Raw genomic sequence first — 19,792 nt, forward strand, 5'->3', positions numbered from 1 at the left:
TTAATGGTCAAATATGTACATGAACCAATTGTGTGGCAAGAAAGTAAATGTATGGTTTACACTCTATTATTTAATTAATATATTTGTATATTAATATACATATTCTTCCCTCGGGAGAGAAGAAGGGAGTGTTTGATCGTAGCACCTCACCAATAGCCCAAAAAATAGGAAATTAAGTCAGCAATAAAGAAGCCAGAAGGATCTCTCCCTTTATTTTAGTCTAGAAGGATTTGATCCAACTCCCCTCATGCATGCCCCTCAGTATTTAATTGTCATGGCATGAGTTCCTGTTGGCTCTCCTTAAATTGCTTGAGGACTGAGGAGTGAAATAGCTATAGCTGCTGGCTGCAGATATAATTGCTTACTGGAGAATGGCACTAGCCTTGCAGTTTCCTGGCCACCACATATGCAAGTCTCTGGCAACTTCTCCCTCCCTTGACACGGGGACAATGAGCTGCTGCCAGCAGCAAGTCAGTATAATTTGGTCATACTGTTTTCTCTCTTTTTTGTATGATCACTTCCTGTGTATCTTTCCCCACACTAATTAATTTTTCTTAAAATTTTGCAGCTCGCTTCAGGCTCTCCTGCCACCCTCAGGTGCCACACATTGCACAAGTCACTGAGCTTTCCAGGGCTGCGGGAGGGGATCTTTGAGTCCGGCGAGGTCTGTACACAACTTTGTCTGATAATTATGCCCATGGCCAGCAACCCACAGACTGCTCCCCAGAAGCCCTGCCTGCTTTTTTGGCAAGGGCAGGAGCACTCAGCTAACTCAGCTAGCTGGGAATGCTGGCACACTCCCCAAATAGCATCCAACCCTCCTATCAGCCAGCAGCCATCCTATGAGAGCAACAGCAGAGCCATCAGCCAACAGGAATTGTTGTTCAAATTTGGTGCACTCGAGGGTTGGCATTGGCCATCCTGGGTGCTGGGAGACTGTCCCAGCCTCCCTGGCATGGGGCTGGTAGAGGAAGCAGAACCATCTGAAGCCTGGAGACTTCCTTGCCCCCACTTTAGACAGGCTTTACCTTGCTGTTAACGGGAACAAAATCTTCAGTCAACGTCACAATCCTGAATTTCACTGGAGAGAGAAAATGGAGTAAAGCACATTACAGACAGAGTGCATTTGGGAACGGACTTGCCCCGCACTTGTCTCACCCCAGAATCATGGCTCCACACTGAGCCCTAGTGGCAGCAGCCCCATGCCCAAGCCCCTTTTACCCTTTGCTCAGCCCTGCTCACCTCTGCTTGCCCCAAACGTGTGACAGCAGCACAGCTGCTTCACAATTTAGAGGTTTTCCCATGGGCTACACCCAGGGTTACCCTTACATTTCCTTGTCTGCAGTGTAGGCAGACCAGTCCTACCTGGCCCTGGCCTGGAAGGCCATGTTCAGGTCTGCTCTCTCTTCCAAGCCAGCTCTGCTCCTAGAGCATGTGAGAGCTCCCCTCCCAGTCCCCTCCTGCTGCTAAAGCATGGGTCGTGGATACCTCACTGCACAAGGCAGAGCTCCCCCCCCCCCCCCATCCCCAAGGAGGTCACATAGCACAAAGCACCCAGCACAGCACAGGAAAGTGGGAACAAAGTCTGGGAGGGTCAAGGCAGGGCCACTGTCAGGGTGCTCCATGCTTTGCTCACCTGTCTGTCCTGGATTATAGATGGGTTTATCCACCTGAATGAAGGTGCCAGTTCCAGCCCTGCGGATAAGGACTTTCTTCTCTTCACTTGCACTGAAGTAGTGGCCATTGGAGATGTGCAAGTGCACAGTGGCCACCTTCTGGCTGCCTGCAGGTCGGGGCACCTAGGACACAAAAGAGGAGAGCCACTAGGTTAGCAGGCATCAGAGCAGTGCTGTCCTCGCTTTGACTGCCCTTTGCCATCTTACTCTGGAGGCCAGCACAGGGTGTCCCCTCAGTGGCTGAAGGCTGTGTCTGTGGAAGTGCAGGGAACAATGCTTAGCAATTGGGATAGATCTTGGACAGGAGAAAAAATGATTCTGTTCTGACACTTAAATTGTGCTTACTCCTTCATGGGGCCACTGTCAGAATCTGCATGGAGCAAGATGGAGAAGACTTAACTCAATGGAAAAAAAGGTCCATGGTGATGAGAAATCTGTTTCCTAGAGTGTGTGGGTCACAGAGACTGAAATCCCCTCTTATTCATCAGTGCAAACTAAGAAAATAAGGATCATGAGTTTGGCAAATCAGAAAGATTTGTGCTGAGCTTCTGTGCACACCCTCCCATGTCTTTCTTAGCCCTCCAGCACATTTTCAAGCCCTTAAAGAAAAGCTTGGAAGGAAGCAGACATGAGGGAAGCTGTCTGAGATGGGAGGTCTGACTCTTTCTGCATCACAGATCCACAAACAACACGCTGTGACAGTGCATCCTCCCCAGGGGAGAGAATGAGCTGCACAACTGCCATTTGGGTGCTTCCAAGCTATCCATCCTCCTCCTCAGATCTCTGGTGCCTGGCCAGGCAGCCTTCCCTCAGTGTGCCACCAAGATATCCCACAGGAAGAGCACCATGCGGACAGAAAAAGACAAGGAGCAAAGACACCGGGCTGCCGCTAAACACTCCCACTGATTTTGTATTCACTCCTTCCCATGCCCTCTTATCTTCTGTCTTCCTCATTCCCTATTTCTTTGGTGAGAGGCAAATGAGCACGCTGGGAGCTGCCAGCTAGGGGTCCCTGCCAAGAATGACTCTGACCTGAAACCTGGTGCACTCAAAGATCCAGTTGTTCCGGACGACCTTGCGGTAGAGGCTGAGGTTGCCAGATGGGTGCACAAGAGTTAAGCCCACACGAATTGGCTTTTCAACCCCACGGAGGTCCAAGCACACCCTCTGGGATGAGGGGTAGGGCAGGGCAGCTGGAATGATGATCAAGTACCTCCTGCAGTGGGGAAAAAAGATATCATCACATCCTGGGAGCCACCTCACCCACTCTTGGCAATAAAAGGCTGGCCTGAGGAAACAGGAGAGTTTGCCATCTCTCTGGGGCTAGGAGGTGCTGCTCTGCTTGAGTGACAGGGACAGATTAGCAGAGCGAGAACCTTGCACAGGGGTGATGGAAGGCGTAGAGCTCATTTCAGATAAATGCAAAAGGAATACTTTCAGGTGACAGACCAGGATTTACCCTTCTTGCTTTGACATGGCTCCTCAACTGCCTTGACAGCAGACTGCTTCCTGCTCAACTACCCCTAGCCCTGCAGCCCTTTTCATTTGCCCTTCACTTTATCCTACACCTTTCCCTTCATCCTGCCTCATACTGCAGTCCCTCACTCTTCTCGTTCCCACCACCAGTGCTCACCTAATTCTTTTACTGCAGTGAGATCCATGAGAGAGGTTCCCATCTTCAGGAGGGCCCTGCTTTCACAACAAGGCTTTGCACCCCACCCCATGTCCAGCCCTTCCAGGACGTGACTCACAGGGTCCCACACTCTCTCCCTGCTATCTTGGCCCCTCCCTCAGCATTCACAACTATCAATCACTAGATTTTTAAATGGCACTTACGGTTGTGCCACTATTGCCAGGGTGTAGAGCAGGCAGCTCAGGAGGAAGGGAGTCCACATTTTCATGGGAGAACTCCAAAGGGGTGGATTCCTCTAGAGGGCTGGTCAGGAGAGAATGTAGGGTGCTGCTTCTCTCCTTCCAAAGTCTCCAGGACTCCTGCTGTTATTGTTGTTTCTCCTAGGAAGCAGACAAGAAGCCCCAAGGTTTCCTTCCCTCCACTTCATTCCTACATTTATAGTGCCACAGGCACAGGGTTGTACCATCCAGGATATTCCCCAGCCAATCCAAGTCCTTTTGGACTCCAGCCTCATTGCTCTCCTGCTGCCCTGTGGATGGACCAGCATCATTCAGACAAATGTGCCTTTTATTTTGCTAACCAGCTGCCTGTTTCCTGTTCACTGCACTGCCCCTGCTCCCTGTGCCAGTTGCAACCCAAGTCCCATTGTTTTGCCTCTGGCTGGATTGTCCCATGACCCCTTGGCATGCACACCCACCTGGAGCTCACTGTGAACCTTGTGGTCATACTGTCCCCAGGCTTTCTGAGTCTGCAGCACCCAAGGCAGGCCTCAGTCCTGAAATGGAGACCAGGCTTTGTACAAATTCAGTGTGTATGCATAGTTCTCTGCTCCTTTGCAGAAGAGGAAAGCACAAGGAGCAGGCAGAGCTAGAGTCCTCACCTTGCCTCTGCCCTACAGGTATTTCAGTTTGAAGAGAAAATTGAACAGATGCAACTCACCCCAGCTGTATCACATTGCTCTGTGCTCCAGTTCAAGGCCAACCTACTCACACCCTCACCAGTGGAGGAAATGAGAGCTGAACATGGGTCAGGTAGGTCAAAATCTGCATGGCTGAAGTCCTACAGGGTCTTCTCTAGCTACCAAAAGGGTGTGCTCGAGCTCTGGGTGATGGGAACATACACAATCTGGCTTGGGGTCTTCTCTCCATATGCTAATTTTATACTTGTTAGTCCACTGATTGTACTGAACTTTTCCCTGAGTATCTTACCATAACTGAAAAGAAAATCTGGTTCTTGAAACTACTCATTCTCAAAACAAGTTCGTCTATTTTAGTATCAAGGACATTTCATATCAAAATGTGCCACTAACTTATTCTTCAGCACCAAACTGAACTCTCAAACATATAGGGCCTAGTAATATTTTCCTTTGCTTTAGTACAGACTGACCATAACAGGAAAGTAGGCTTTGGGGCTTTCTTTTACCCATTTATGCACACACACACGTAACAGGCAGATACAAATCCTCCCTGTCCTTTCCCTCTCCCTGGGCTTTGTTCAGCTCAGAGCTGCTGGTGCCAGCAGTTGGGAGAAATGTGTACGTGCACCTGGACAAACAAGCAAGCAGGAACCGGAGCAAGAATGTGAATCATTCTCTGGCACCAAGCTGCCCTTCATTTCTCTCCATGGGTCTCAAAAAGTACAGGCAGTGCCTGTTGAACAATCCCAGCTGACATTTGTTTGTTCACAGTATATCTACAGCAGTGCCAGGGGACAGCCAGATCCCTCACAACAGCACAGGGGCTCACAACGGCAAAGGTATTGAGCATCCTGACTCCTACTGACTCCAGCAGCTGTTTTGTGAGAGCAGACATTTAAACACCTCTGAAGTTCTGCACTTAGCACTGATTGGAAAGCTACACCTTGAGCACTTAATCCAGTCTGACTCCCAGTGAAACAGAATTAAATAAATGTAGGAGCAACAGAAACACTGTGGCAGGCTTGGTGTGCGTGATTCATCTGCCTCAGTCCTATCTCCATCTCCCACTACCAGCACAGTGACCAGTTGCTGGTGACCAGGAGGCACTGGGGAAGGGAGCACCTCTTAGTAGGGCTCTGCATCCCCTAGGACTTGTGGCAAGGCACACAGTACGTGGCTGCTGTCCTGTGCTAAGATGTTTCCCAGCCCACACACCCATTCATCACCTGGCCCAGAGACAGGCAGGAGGCACATCAGTAGTGGATTTGTGTCCCTGGAGCCTGGCAGTTCTCAGTGCTCAAGCAGTGAGCTGACCGTGAGCTAAACGGAAGGATGCACACCACCAAGCTCCAGGGTGAATCACCACAACCACTCGATTTTGTGAAGGATAAAAAATGACTGGGATGTTTGGCATCTGCTGCTCTAAGCAGAGAAGGGGAAGTTTAGGCCAGAGAGAAATCAATGTGTTTTGTACAAAAATGTTTTTTTCCCTGTCTTTAAATTCTCTTGGAAGACAGTCACCTCCTTCCAAATGCTCTCCAGTAGCCAGACATCACAGGTACTACTGTTTAAATCTCATAAAGAACATTTTGAAGGACACAGAAGAGATGTTAAGAAAGTGGAATAGAAATTACAATGCATATTGAGTCAAAAGTGACACTATGTGTAATTTTTACACAGTGTGTGTGTGTACACATAGGCACAGGAGTAGCGAGGAGTTGTGCGTGAACTACTCCTGCAACAATGGGCTCATGCATAAGCTACCCCTCATGGTGTCAGTAAGGGGTAGGTTGGATTCCTGTGTGTGTATAACCACCAAAGCATTGTTTTCCCAATAAACCTCTGTTCTGGGGATTTTTCTCAGACCTGTGCTTTGCTAAGCTCTGCAAAACAGATTATAAGAACATGGTGGCATTGGCAGTGATAGGTGGAGTCCCTCCCTCTTTGCTAGACTCCAAGCTCTAGCCAGTGGTGCTCTCCAAGTACCAGTACCAGCTGCAGGCCTAACTGGCTCCAGTTCTGCTTTTTGATATCAGCAAAGACAGACTTCACCAGAGGTAAAGGCAAGGGCGAGAGAAGACATTTGCAAAGGAAGCGGAAATATTTGCAGAGTGTTTTTAAAAAGTTTCAAAGAAAGTAATAAATATTCTGTTCTGCAGAGTTGAGACCTGCATTGCTCATGGACTACTGAGGAAATTGAATAAAGAGAAGGGGAAAAGCTCCAGTTTAAACAAAGATGCAAGAGGAGAAAGTGACACCTGCAATGTCAGCTCAGCCACTTCTGGTGCTGCACAAGGTATTGCTACCACCCAACTGCTGTGCTGAGCTCATGCTTTCATTCTGGCCCTGTTAAACTGCACATGAAGCACAGGGCAGGCTGTCAGCAGCCTGTCTTGCTGGCAGATCTCCTCGGTGTGTTCACTCCTAACCAAAAGAACTTGAAATGCTCTTATCGTTGTCTCATGGACAGGACTTTTTGAGTCTTCAAGGTTACCCTGGAGCTTCATAGTTAGAATTTAAACACACTTTCCAAATCCTTTCCATTAAACCACCACAAATCCCAGCCTTGTTGCAGATTATGGAGAGCTTTCAGGGCTGTAACCAAACCCTGACCCTCAACCTTCACCTTCCACACCCTCCACTCTAAAGCCTTTGTGCTTAACCATTGCACGCTTACAGCCAGCTCTAAGTCTGTGGAGATCTACCTGTTTAGACAGAGACATGTCACTGTCAAGCTAAAAGATCCATGATCACCACCACCTAAATCATGAGGTCTGATTTTAAAAAGCAATGATAGATGTTGAATTATCACATACCCTTTGATTGTTGAATTGCCTGTCCAGCTCCTTGTAATGTGACAAAGCCCTGCTTACTCGCTCGTCAGCAGGGGGTTCAACCCCAGGGCACCACCCCTTCCTGACAACTCATGTCTGAACTGTCCTGTGCAAGATCCAGCTCCACAGGAGATGCAGAAACTAAAATCACTCCCTTTCTGCATTCTATACCAGAAGGACAGAGCCAGTCTGTGAGATACACAGCAGGGTAGGTTTATGTCCACATAAAGTGCACAATCAGCCAAGACCTTATGGCTCAGCTACACCTGTGTGCAGTAGATGATGCTCAGAGGAATCAGTCTCCGTGCAGGGCTCGGAGTCCTCACCCCATACTGGTGATGGCACAATGCTGCTGGAGGACAATCCAGTGCTGGAGGAATGGAATGCCAGTGACACGGTTCAGATACAGAGTTTGCTTCTGCTCACTCCTCCCAGGTGAATGCTGTCACAGAGTCCAAACACACATCAAAGTACCTAGATTTGTGATTTGTATTTTATTTTCATTCTTTTTACAAGCAAGAAAATCCCTGGATTAAAACAATCAGAATTAATCAGACACCCCAAAGAATTCACCAGGTAATGGCTGTCAGGATGAGAAGCAGAGGTTAAACTGGAGTTAGTCCTGAAATCCAATCTGAGACACGTCCCAGTACCAGTATCCCGAGCACTGAGATGTGACTTTCCAGGTGACACGTCTCATTACACCAGGAGCAATAATACAGCACTCCCCCTGTCCAAGGGCATCTTGCACTAGTGGGATCCCTGTGAGCTGAAGCAGTGGACAGGAAGGAAGCAGTCCAAGACCCTGGAGAAATGAGAGCAGAAGAGAGAGTAACCCAGAGAGCAAATAATATGACCCAAATTAGTAACTTTGGTATGCTAACATCTAGGGAGCACAGGCTCTCAGTAAGGACTCTAAAGGAAAGGGTTTCTCTGGTTTGATCCAGTATCCTCATTTTACCTCAGCCCCTCCCCAGAAAGAGAAACTCTCAAACACAGTAAGCTGAAACTAGTACCATGAGTTCTGCTTAGGGAGTTTCAGATACAGTCCTAGATGAAGGGAACATGCTGAATCAGAGATACATAGGGCTCCAGGGGGACAGAGAGAGGTGGCTGGGGTGCAGAGGAAGCACCAGAAGGCTGCTGTACAGGGTCTGTACAGGGGGCTGAAGAAGGGATTTGCACCTACCTCAGATGCAGAAGACATTATAGTCAGCCAGGGCCTGCTCCTCTGCAACAGAACAGGACAGATCTAAGTTATCCTTGCACGCAGCCAAGTGCAACCACCCAGGCAGCCCTGGCACCCCATGGCTCCACACTGACCTGGGTTGTAGTAGTCATAGACCCTGACATGGCCTGGCTTCAGGTTGGTCACCTCAATCTCCTGCTCCAGATGCAGGACATAAGTGTCAGAGATATGGCTCAGCTGGAAAAGAAAATAAATGACAGTTCACTTATGAGCTGTTCTTTTTAATCCCCACCTGAATTTGATCCTACTAAATGACAATAATAATTCTGTAGACTCAAACACTGAGCTTCAAAATGAATCTTGAGTATCCTGCTCTGCTAGCTCTGGTCCTGGATTTTCCCAACAACTCTGGCAGTGCCCTCCACCCCTGCAGCTTTTCTAGCAGCACAGACATTACCTTGTCCAAGTAGATGGCAACACCTTCTTGTGTTTTCTCAGTTCTTCTCACAGAGTGCCCATGCTGCAGCTAGGACAGGGGAGCAGAGGAAGCAATTTAGTTGTGTCTTTTGAAAGGTAAGTGTGAGACATCCTGACAAGGTTTATCTAAGTTTGAGTGAGCAGATTCTCCTTCACTTGCTTCCAAATGCATTTTGGACTCTTATCCCTTCAGGCTGATTTCCCTGCAGGGCCACTCAGCTCCTGAAAACCCCAAGGACAGGAGCCTAGGCTACTTAGCTGACAGGGACATGCTGAGCAGATTGGGCCAGCAGTAGCACCATCCTCGAGACCCAAAGAAAGAGACAACAGTATGTGTTCAAGTTTGTTGTGTGGCAGAGAGGAAGGGGTGGTGAGATTGCTCAAGAGAGAGACAGGCAACACCTTCCTATGCAACCTTCCCCTCTCCTGGGCCATGGATGGTCCCACTGACACCACACCCCCATCCTGATTCCACACTTCTTACAGACATCCCAGATCCCGGAGCCAGGGCAAATCCAGTCAGTAGGGACACCTCCAGAATCACCATGTTGGAAGTGGATTTCTTCCCATAGTACCTGGGGGAGAAGATTAAAAAGAGAGTCTCTCCCAGCTTCCCCTTCCCTCCACCACCATCCCCTTTGTGCAGTGCCCTGAGCCAGGCAGCCCAGCCAGGGGCCCAGGCAGACACTGCTCCCTCTCACAGGGGCAGAGGATGGCTGCACTGCGCTGAGCATCCCCAGTCTGAGCTGACTACTGCACTCTTCTCTCCAGCAGGAACTAAGGCTCTCCATCTGGCCCTCCTGCTGAAACTGCTGATGCTTCCACTGCAGCCAAGAAGCACCCCGGGCTCTCCAGCCATGCCCAGCTTTCCTTCCCAAGTGGGACAAGATCTTTAGAGTCACCTGACATCGACATGCACAGCAACAGAGAGTGTATTGTCCTTGGTGCAATTGACTGGCTCAGTTTTCACTTGCAAGACGAAGGATGTTGAGTCTTGTGGGGAGGGTGTGTTGTACCTCAGCACCATCTGCAGGGAGAGACAAAAAGACAGACTAAGACAGGGATAATTAGTTCAATATAATCTATCACCATTTTTTCCACTGGCTACTCTGCTCCTCAAGATTGGAATGGACAAATGCACACTCATCCCAGTACCCAAAATAAAGGTCATTCAGATTGGAATCGTTGCATGGGCTCCTTCTCAAACTTTCAATTGAGACTGTGCAAGCCACTACAAAACATTTTCATCTTCCAGGACTCTTGAGAGCTGTGGAAGCATCATTGTCCTCATATTTGGACTGGTTCTGTCTCTGTTTCCTCCCGCACACAGGGTTATTGCATTGGCACCAGGCTGGGATCAAAGCACATTTCCTTCCACAGAGGTGCAACAGAGAGTTTTGGTTTTTCCAAGATGAGGAGAGGAGGGTGGTCACAGCAGAGTCTGTGGGAACCTACCCGAGTAAAGACACAACAGCTGCCGTGGGCCTGCACCGAGAACTTGCCCGGGACCTCTGTCAGTGCTGCCTCCTGCACCAGCAGCCGGTTCTGGTAGGAGACTTGGAACTTCTTCCCAAAGCCTCCATGGGACCTCACCCTCACTTCTGCATCCCCTTGTGTGCTGTATGTCAGTGCTGCATACTTAGCCAATGCCTGCAAGGCCACTACTGTGTCCTGAAAAGGAAAACACATGTGCAGCTCTGACATCCAAAGACACCTGAAATCAGCATCCTGAGGACCTCCATATCCAAGGGCTCCTCTCCCCAAAGCATTTACACTTGCATACATTGTGTGCATATCTCGCAGAGGTTCTTCCTCAAGAAACATCCCCTTCCCTGGCCATGAGTTACCTGTGTTGAGGCAAAGCCTCCATAGGCGTTCTGCTGCCTGGTGAGCCAGGCCACGATGCCAGAGGCCGTGGTGAGGTCAGACTCTGTGACATTTGGCTTGGAGAGCAGGGCCAGGAGGATGTAGGCTGTCAGCTCCACATCCACAGACACTGGCTGTGACCAAGGGCTGGTGCTGGTTCTGGGCTTGGATGAGGTCTGACTCCAGTGGATCTGCCCATCTGGGAAAGGAAGGTAGTAGAGGGAATCTTGAGGGATATCAGGAAAGAAATCCTGTGGCCTAGCCTCCTAGACACAGTGGCTTGTATCTGTAGAGACCACTGGGTAAACACCTTTTGGCTGGGTCATCACATCACTGGGTCAGCTGAAAACCGATGTATTTTGCAATACCCAGCACTCCATATTCCACACCAAGGTGACATACAAAAACTAATATGCCAATAATCTGCATATGCATTACCTCCCAGTTGTCCAAATTCTGCATTGTCCTGTTTGCCAGGTCCTCTTAACTACCTGACACTAGCTAGCTGTCCACTGGCCAGCCCTGAGGGTCAGAGACATGGGGCAGCTTGCTTTCCTCTCTGGCATTTTATAGTCCTGCACAAGAAAGCCCAGGTCTCCCAAACCCCAACCTCCACTTCAGGTACTGGAAAAGGGCAAGAGATTTGAAGGAAATCAGCACCCACCCCAACAGTGCTGCCAGCACACACCATGAGCTCATACACTGGATGTCTAAAAACCCTCTTTGGTGAAAGGCCTAGAGGGTAAGGCTGTGCTCCTCCCAAGCTGCTGGCAACAAAGCGCTCAGAAAGGTCACCAGTCCCTTCTCTGACGTCCCCCTGGCACTGAGGTCCCCGTACCTGCTCTGATCGCCTTTCGCTCAAGCACATCAAGGAGCTCTTGGGCGCGCTGAGAGTCCTTAGCCAGGGCGAAGGTGTAGGCCAGCAGGGCCTGGGTGTAAGTGCTGGCAGCCTTGGGGAGGGCAGGAGCGAGGCAGCCCAGAGCCCTGCGCACCACCGGGCTCTGCAGGAGAGAGGCACATGCTGCTGGTCACACACAACCCCTGCGAGGCAGGCAGAGGCTGTGACACAAAGAGAAGCGTGCACTGGCACATGCCAGCACGGAGAGCACCCCGCTCATTCACTGAGGGGACTCTGTGCACAGAGCTGCACTCTCTGCGTCCATGCAGCACCAGCAGCAGTGTCTCCAGCCCTTGGTGCAAGGTGCTTGATGGACCTCCCCCCTGAGCTGGGTTTGGGCTTCAGCAAAGAGAGAGCATTTCAGTGCTCTCTCACTGAAATGAACACCTTTGCTGCTGGAATAGCATCGCCACGTCTTACTTTCCCAGTCCAAACACAACAACAGCGAAACCACACAACTGCAAGTGTGTACACACAGCCTGCTGAGCAGGGTGACTGTGTTTAAGTCACCTTCATGGTGAATAATTGCACTTATGCTGAAAAAAAGGTGACCTGAAGGACAGCTATTGCCAGAAAGAAGGCTAATTTCCATCTGTCTTCCTTTTTTTGCCTAAGCGCACTGCTTTCAGTTCCACTGAAAAGCATTGCTTTTTCACTTTTCTGATTTCCAGAGAACTTCACTTCTCAGTGTCTACAACTGTGTTTCTCCATCAAGTTAATTGGTGTTTTACTTGCCAGTACCACAGCCTAGTAACTAGCTACAATCCTTAGCACTTGTAAGAGCTCCCTCTTGTTATTACCTCAGCGTGCAGATCCAGCTGCCCTACAGCACTGCTTTCCCAGACTTCTGCTTTTTTTGTGAAGCTAAACCCTCTTAGGAGTTACATTATGTCTATTTACTTGACAATTTACTGGGGAGCAGCTCCACCCACCTCACAATCAGCCTTCAGCTGTGCAGGACCGGCAAGGGGATGGGAGGTGGGGGCAGCAGGAATGGACAGCTAATTCCTGGGAAATGGCCAACACAGTATTGAGCCGTGAAGTCCAGTGGTCCCCAGCAGTTTAACCTCACCTTATCCCCGGCAGCAATGTCCTCCTCAAGGGAGTGTTCTTCCTGAGAAGTTGTAAAATCTTCCTCACCCACTCTATTACTTGGCCCACAAGTCCCTCCAAGGTGCTCTGTTGCCTCCCCCAGTGTAACCACTAAGCTCTTTAGGATTCAGATCTTAAGGCAAGAGCATGGCAAAGAACCCCAGTATTTACCTCTGGTGTTTCTCCTGCTTCCAAGTATGCAGCAGTGATGTAGGCAGCCAAGGGGACTTCCCCATCTATACCTCCCTAAAAAAAGCATAGACATCCAAAAAGCTGGGAAAGTTAAATAGGCAAATACTGACACTTTTTAGGAGAGATCTCACCTGTCCCAGGCTTGCTCCCTCACAAGAAAGCACAACAACACAGGAAAGTGAATTTGAACAATTACCACCACATTTGGAAAGAACTGCTTGGTGTTGTCCTCCAAGGTGCACTGGCTCCTACCTTCATGAATGTGTGGAAAAGTTGGCCCACATTTTTGAAGCAACCACTGGGAAGCTGGTGGAATTCCAGCCAGGTGAGAGCAGCTTGGATAATCCGGTTGTCCAGATAAATGTATGGCTTAGCTTGGACAAAGCATTTAACCACAAATGCAGTCAGCCTGATTGAGAACAGAAAAAAAAGGCATGAAAGAAGGAAGAGAGAATCAGAGAGAGATGGAGTGCATGAAAGAGCAGGAAGAACAAGTGGAAAGAAAGAATCTAAGCAGAAGTTGAAGAAAAAGAAAAAAGTGGGAGTTTGAACCTGGTGGGTCTCTCTTTACCTATTGTGCTGTTTCTAATGTGCTGGTCCAAGGTCAGTTCATCCCAAGGACAGCTGCCTACCCATGGGATGCCCTAGTCCACAAAGCTTCTGGAACACTTTGGATCCAATAGGACAGCAAGGGTTTAATGCTGGAAGCAGAAAGCTGCCCACCTCCTGGCTGTCAGAGAGCAGGTAGACAGCAGGGAGAGAGCCCACAGCTTACCAAGTATTGCCATACTCATCCTTGACACCAAATTCACTATAGGAGCCATCAGGGTGCTGATACTGCAGCTGTATCTGGTACCCTGGGAAGCGGGATAGGACATGAGAGCTCACAGTGGTATTTGCAATGAAATCACTGTGAAGGAATGGGGTGGTTGAGTGCAGAGGGGCAAGGTGGGTCTGTGGTACTCACCACTGCGCAGGAATCCTGTAGCCCTGTCCTTGATCTCGGGGCTCAGCTGCCTCGTCTTCTCCAGGTACTGCAGCACATAGACAACAGGGGCAAACAGCACCATGTTCTGCTCCCCACAGCCGTGGGGCATCTGCACCAGGTGGCCCAGGTTCTGCAGTGCCGTCCCCATGAGGTCCCCTGAGACAAAACATAAGCACCCTGACCACCTCCTGGGCAGTAGGATTCACCTCCTCCTACCTGTGACCAGTTCCCAGCAGTGCACCAAGCTAGGCAGGCCCCAGCACAGCAGTGTGGGGACACCTCTGTCCAGCCACCTTACCAGTTCCACTGTGCCTCTCATATGAACTGTACCCATTCCCATCCTGGCAGGGAAGCTCATTAACACAACACTCTCTCCCTTGCTGAGTGTTTTAGGTTGTCAGTAATCAGGAAACACAGCCACACACGTGGGAAGAGCATGGCAGTGGAGCCTTGGAAATCTCAGAAGGGGTGTGGGGGAGTTTGGGTTTGGGCTTTCCTAGGGCTAAACTCAGAGATATGGGATTTGCAAAGGTACTACCATAGCTTCATTCCTTACCGGTGACCGAGACGGTGGCTCTGACTGAACCTTCTACCACATTTACAGGCAGCACCAGGGACACAGACTCCTGTGCTGGATTCCCTGACACCAGTTGGATAAGATGTGGAGAGGACAAAAAGAAAGAGATTCTGATTAAAATAGCCTTCAAAATCCCCAGAAACTGTTCAAGGCTGTTCTGTGATAACTTCCCATTTTCCTGTCACAGAGGCTGTAAATCACTTCAAAATCCATGTCCCATTCCACCCTTAGTTTCCTCCATCCACCTCACGGTGACTGTGCTAACACCCTTCTTTATAAAGAGGATTTTCTTCTGGAAACCCTCAGGGATCAAAGCCACCTGTTCTTCTCTACAGAAGTTACTCCATCTCATTTTAGATTTCAGTTGCAGGCTTGTGTTCTCAATGCACCTCATGCTCTCAAAAACAGCTGATGGCCCCATCATACACCATGAAATTCAAGACAGGAACAGCAATCCCAAGCCATGTCCTTCAGCCTCACCATGTTCAGTAGTGTGGTTTTATTTCCACAGGTGAAAAAGGCCTCAAGCTGTCACATTAGTGCCAGGGATGTTGATGGTAAAAGACCAGACCTCCCCCCATCTTTGCCTAGGGAAAAGCCCTAGCTGGTACCACAATTGGAGTATGCTTCTGTAGCTTCATCATGTGGACAGAGAAAATAGTTCAGCAAGTGGAAATACCCAGAAGGTGGTTAGGCAGGAAGAGGGGGATGAACAGGGTGAAAGAAGAAAACAATCCATCTACCTTTTTCAGGACACAGGATGGAGCTGTGAGCCTTTTCTACCAACACTCCCTCTGGCTGTTGGAGCACATAAAAGTAGCATTTTAATGAGCACCCAGGAGAGAAACGGGATTACAAGTGGATTAGAAGAAGGTATGTTCAGAATCCTGGTTCGGGGTGGACAGTCAACTGGAGTGTCATCATTATCACACAAAAATGCAAATCATTTTCACTTCGGATCAGAAACCAGCATGCATTTTCAGAATATCCTAACTTCTGAATCCCTGTGAAAATGGTGCTGTAAGATTCATCAGAGAACTCAGGAGGCAAGGACATAAAAGAGTTTAAAGTTTTCTGTGGTATGAAGTGGAGGACACCCCTCTACCTCTTATGTCCATCAGCTCTCACGGTCTGGCCCAGCTCAGGCCCTGAGATGATAATTACACATTTTGAATAGCAAGGGGTAACTCCCAAAATTAACATGCACAAAATTTGGGCTTTGCACAAAGCCTACTTTGAGGCTTAAGTAACAGAACAGCTTGACTGACCCGGACTTGAATGAGTTTTGTGATTGTGTCTTTCTGTCCTTGTTTCGGGATGAATGGTATCTCTTCACCACAGAGCTCTTTGGTGGCCACAGCCTCTGTGCTGAGGCTGATGTTCATGAGCCCTGAAAATAACACACATTTAGGTGCATAAGACACCCTCTGAGGAAACACTTGCCATTAATACAACAGACATCACCTGCTGACAAGAAAAAATTGGATCACAGACTTATATGTTCCTGTGCCTCCTAGCACAGGCTTGTGAGTAACCATGACCACAGGAAAAGTGCAAAGAGGTACTCTCTGGGTAACAGAGCAAACAGCTCCTCACTCTATGTCAGCCCTTACAAAACATCCCCACCTTGGTCCCACCTCTTCCCAGTTCCACCACCCCACCTCCCTGTGCTTCTCACCCAGTTGCTCAGCTGTGATATTCCACTGGAAGGTCTTGGCTTCCCCAGCACACAAGCAGCTGCTGTAGACGCAGCCTTTGCATGGCTTCAGCTGGAAGTGTGCAAACTCCTCCAGGGTCACTTGGATCTGAAGGGGCAGCAGGGATGGCAGGTGGTAATAAATAAACATCAGCAACACAAAAAGGAAGCCTACTGAGGGTGGAAGCAGGGGCACAGCCTGAAGGGAATACACACAGATTGTTTGAGCAGACAGGGATCAGGCTGGCAAAGCTAAAACCCTGGCAACCTGGCCAGGGTTATCAAGGGCAACAAGTGTGTCTGTGTTTGTGCTTGGGATTGCCCCAACCCGGGTGCAGGACCTTGCACTTGGCCTTGCTGAACTTCCTGGGGTTTGCACAGGCCCAGATCTCCAGCCTGCCAAGGGTGCTTCCTTATTTCCCTTTTTAAAAATGGGGGTTATGCTTTCCCTTTTCCAGTCAGTGGGAATGTCACTGGATTGCCATGACTTCTGAAAGGGAATTTGGAACTGGATGATCTTTAAGGCCCCTTTCCCCTGTAATTCTATGATCACAGGCCACAGGTGTCAGCCATGTCCCACTCTTCTTGCAGAGGCTATCAGGGCTCACCTACCTTCATGCATTGCTGCAGGTTGTTGAAGACTGTGGCCTTCAAGTTGAAGGTCTCACCCTGGACCACAGAAGATGGCAGTGGGAGCTCCACAAGAAAGGGCTTGGAAACAATCAGCCGGGAGGCTGGAGCAAATCCAAAGCCATTATGTCCTGTGCAGAACATTCCTGCTTTCCATTCTGTGATGGTGTCAGGCACAGTGACAGTGACACTCTTGTTCCCACTGGGACTGCAGAGAAGTAGACGGCGACAGAAGCATTTAACTGAATGATGCTGTACCACACCGGGTGACCTGCTCTGTGTCCTTCTCTGCAGAGCACCCCATCCCCTCGCCTCAGTCTAACCCCTACTGAACTTACAGCCCTTTAGGGTTGCCAGTAAGTCATTGTGGGGCGGGGACCCCTGCCTCAGGTGCTCATATCAACAGAACACTTGGGTCAATAGGTCACACGGCTGCAAGATGCCATCAATCACAGACAGCACTTGCCCTTTGCAAGTCTAAAAATGGCTTACAGATGTCAGCAGTTTTATTCCTCTTGGCCTAGAGGTGGAGAACCAGAAACCAGAAGAGCAACAGGACTAGCAGCAGTAGGGCTTAACAGATGAGGCTGATCCAGCCATTCACTGTCCTATGAGACACTGACAGCTTAAAGCCCAACATGAGGGCAGGGCAGAGACTTGTCCTGTGCACGTCACAACTTTCGAGTGGAGCAGACTGTTCTGCAGCTGCCACCACACCCGACATAAAAAGCAGCCATAGCTAAAGATACTGGTATTATTTGGCTTATTTTGTCATGCATGTACAGGAAGGCAATATACACAACACAGAAACCTTTTGGTGGCTCAGATCAGCCTGGTGAACAAGTCACAGAGGAAATAGCTGCTGCTGGGGATGAAGAGGTGGATGTATTTGTGAGGACAGTGGAGGTGGGAGAGGGCAGATGTGGGAGGATCTGGCCTGAGCATTTCAATCTTCAGAGAACAGACAAGAAAATCTTGAAGTCTCAGATGAAAAATCTCCAAAAGCTCTCTCAGCAGACCCTGTGTACACACTGAGCCTTTCTCACAGGACACAATATTCAGTCCTATGAAGGACTTCTATGGACATCAGCTTCCCCTGGATACCATGATACATCTGTGAGCACATTTGGGGAAATGCAAGCCCACAGGGCTACCAAAAGCAGAGTGTAGGCAGTAAACTAAGCTGTTCTGCTGCACCTCACGAGCTCTCCTATCTTTCTATGCCAGACACCTCTCATGGACAGCCAACATTTCTAGTAGAAGCAAATGCCTTTAATGCATACATCAGCTCCAGTAATGAACAGCCTGACAGGTGTGAGCCCATATGTCCTTAAGTTTCTTGCACAGATGTCTATGATCTAAACTCAGTTGCCTCTGCTGCCACTCCCAGCCACACAAAATGACCCAGACTAAAGCCTCACTGCTCAGTTTACTCACCCCACAGAATACAAATCCCATAGCCAAGTTTGGGGGAAATGCTTGTGTACTTTCTCTTCAGCTGAAGAAAAAGGTGGAAACATAGTGGGCTGAAAGGTTGATGTCAGGTGCTCTGTTGGAAACAGCAAAGAGCTAGTCACCACAGGGTCCTCGGGTCCTGGTTAAGAGCAGAGGAGCTCCAGCACAGCTCAGGCTGCAGCAAATTGAGTCAGCTCTTGGGAAGCATGGCAACAGAACAAAGGGTGCTGTCCCAAATTTTAAAATCTCTTGCCTCATTTCAAATGTCAGAGGTGCTTTGGGCTTTACTTGCACGTGGAGGCACCATGGGACAGGCAACCTTTCCCTCACTTCAGAGATAAAACCTGGGATCTAGACATCCCACTAACAGCCCTCACATCAGTCCAACAGGTTTAGGGACAGGAAACCCTCTTTCTCCTCCATTTGCACTTACAGCAAGCACTGCCTCTTGGCTCAAACCCAGGACTGCTTTCACATGAAAGACTAAGCCTCCCATGTAAGAAGAAACAGCTGGCAAATGCTTACTGTTATACACTTTATGGGGCTGGGCAAACATCAACATGGGCCTGGAAATAAACGTTCCTGTTTCCCGCAGCATAGTTGTCAGTGCAGTGGTTGGACACACTCTGGGTTTCTTGATATTGGTGTTGGACATAATTTTCAACCCCATTTCCTGTAGGAAAAAATTAATCACCAGAAGATTGTCCTCTCCTCTCTGCCCTCTGCCCTTGTGCCTTCCTGTCCCCTCACATAGTGGGGGCTTGGCTGTCCTCTGTATTCTCTTGCTTCATTTTAAGAGGGAATAATTCAGATCCCCAGCAATGGGCAAACAAGTTCTTCTAAGGTAACTCATCTGGTCCGAGTCAGCCAAATATAGTCCTTTTCAAACACATGGTCATTTGGGTACTATGCCTTCTCAGCCTGCAGGGTGCAATTGCTCATGCTATGAAGATTAAACAAATTGTGTGAAATCCAATTAAAGTAATGAATAATCCTTGGCATCCTGAGTCACACAACCCAAGTGTGGCAACCACACAAAGATTTTTCTCTATACATTTTCAAATCACTTATTCAAATAACAAGTGAGTTACAAGAGCCTAAACTGCACCTGTTCACTATCCTGTCTGCAGTGGCATCCCTTGGATATTGGTAAAGTCAGGGGCCACACTTCCTTCATGAATTATCTCAGCCCACCCAATCAACCATTTTTACCTGGAATGCCGTAAACACATCAGGCTCATCAGAATTTGGGAACCCGCATGAACGATCATCTTCAGACACTTGGTGAGGATACCTGGAGTTATAAGCAGATGAGAACAGCCCATAGATCTGGGAAAGCAAGAAAAAGAAAAAAAGAAAAAAATCAGTGCAAATTAAACCTGGCATTCCCTTCCTCTCACACATCCAAGGGCTGTTTGAGTTGCCTCTGGCTACTGTGTATGAACATGTGCCAGAAAGCCCAGGATCGCTGTCATTCTTCCCAGGCCCTCCTCTGATACTGCCAGCACAGAAGCTGTTTTACCACTGAGTGATGCTCAACCTCTTCCTCAGTCCCTAATCCCTGCCCATCCACACTGGGAGCGCTGCTGATCCCTCCGGGCCAGCCGTGCTTTGAGTTTCCTGGAGATAAGCTCTGCACAGGTGCAGTGGCCTCCTTCCTGCCTCTTTTTCAG

General features: G+C 49.0%; 2 protein-coding genes across 2 annotated transcripts in view; both read right to left on the bottom strand.

Annotated features, from left to right (window-relative positions):
• Positions 1–3,571, bottom strand: part of LOC138117396 (alpha-2-macroglobulin-like protein 1) — a 25,994-nt gene extending 22,423 nt beyond the window's left edge. Inside the window, exons 1-4 of the mRNA XM_069027662.1 lie at positions 3,513–3,571; positions 2,709–2,892; positions 1,637–1,799; positions 1,029–1,081 (exon numbers count right to left, since the gene is read on the bottom strand). Coding sequence (XP_068883763.1) covers positions 1,029–1,081; positions 1,637–1,799; positions 2,709–2,892; positions 3,513–3,571 — 459 coding nt within the window. The remainder of the gene's footprint in view (positions 1–1,028; positions 1,082–1,636; positions 1,800–2,708; positions 2,893–3,512) is intronic.
• A 3,958-nt stretch (positions 3,572–7,529) lies between these two features.
• The window catches only part of LOC138111448 (alpha-2-macroglobulin-like protein 1), a 29,201-nt gene continuing 16,938 nt past the window's right edge, over positions 7,530–19,792 (bottom strand). The window contains exons 17-37 of the mRNA XM_069017274.1: positions 19,332–19,448; positions 18,645–18,792; positions 18,102–18,213; positions 16,647–16,872; positions 16,017–16,143; positions 15,607–15,728; positions 15,082–15,136; positions 14,318–14,401; positions 13,741–13,917; positions 13,549–13,630; positions 13,026–13,182; positions 12,753–12,827; positions 11,430–11,592; positions 10,573–10,790; positions 10,181–10,396; positions 9,628–9,752; positions 9,210–9,300; positions 8,706–8,774; positions 8,383–8,485; positions 8,249–8,290; positions 7,530–7,864 (exon numbers count right to left, since the gene is read on the bottom strand). Coding sequence (XP_068873375.1) covers positions 8,250–8,290; positions 8,383–8,485; positions 8,706–8,774; positions 9,210–9,300; positions 9,628–9,752; positions 10,181–10,396; positions 10,573–10,790; positions 11,430–11,592; positions 12,753–12,827; positions 13,026–13,182; positions 13,549–13,630; positions 13,741–13,917; positions 14,318–14,401; positions 15,082–15,136; positions 15,607–15,728; positions 16,017–16,143; positions 16,647–16,872; positions 18,102–18,213; positions 18,645–18,792; positions 19,332–19,448 — 2,508 coding nt within the window. The 3' untranslated portion in view covers positions 7,530–7,864; position 8,249. The remainder of the gene's footprint in view (positions 7,865–8,248; positions 8,291–8,382; positions 8,486–8,705; positions 8,775–9,209; positions 9,301–9,627; positions 9,753–10,180; positions 10,397–10,572; positions 10,791–11,429; positions 11,593–12,752; positions 12,828–13,025; positions 13,183–13,548; positions 13,631–13,740; positions 13,918–14,317; positions 14,402–15,081; positions 15,137–15,606; positions 15,729–16,016; positions 16,144–16,646; positions 16,873–18,101; positions 18,214–18,644; positions 18,793–19,331; positions 19,449–19,792) is intronic.

The sequence above is a fragment of the Aphelocoma coerulescens genome, chromosome 1, assembly GCF_041296385.1.
Source record: "Aphelocoma coerulescens isolate FSJ_1873_10779 chromosome 1, UR_Acoe_1.0, whole genome shotgun sequence".
In the NCBI taxonomy this organism is placed as follows: domain Eukaryota; kingdom Metazoa; phylum Chordata; class Aves; order Passeriformes; family Corvidae; genus Aphelocoma; species Aphelocoma coerulescens.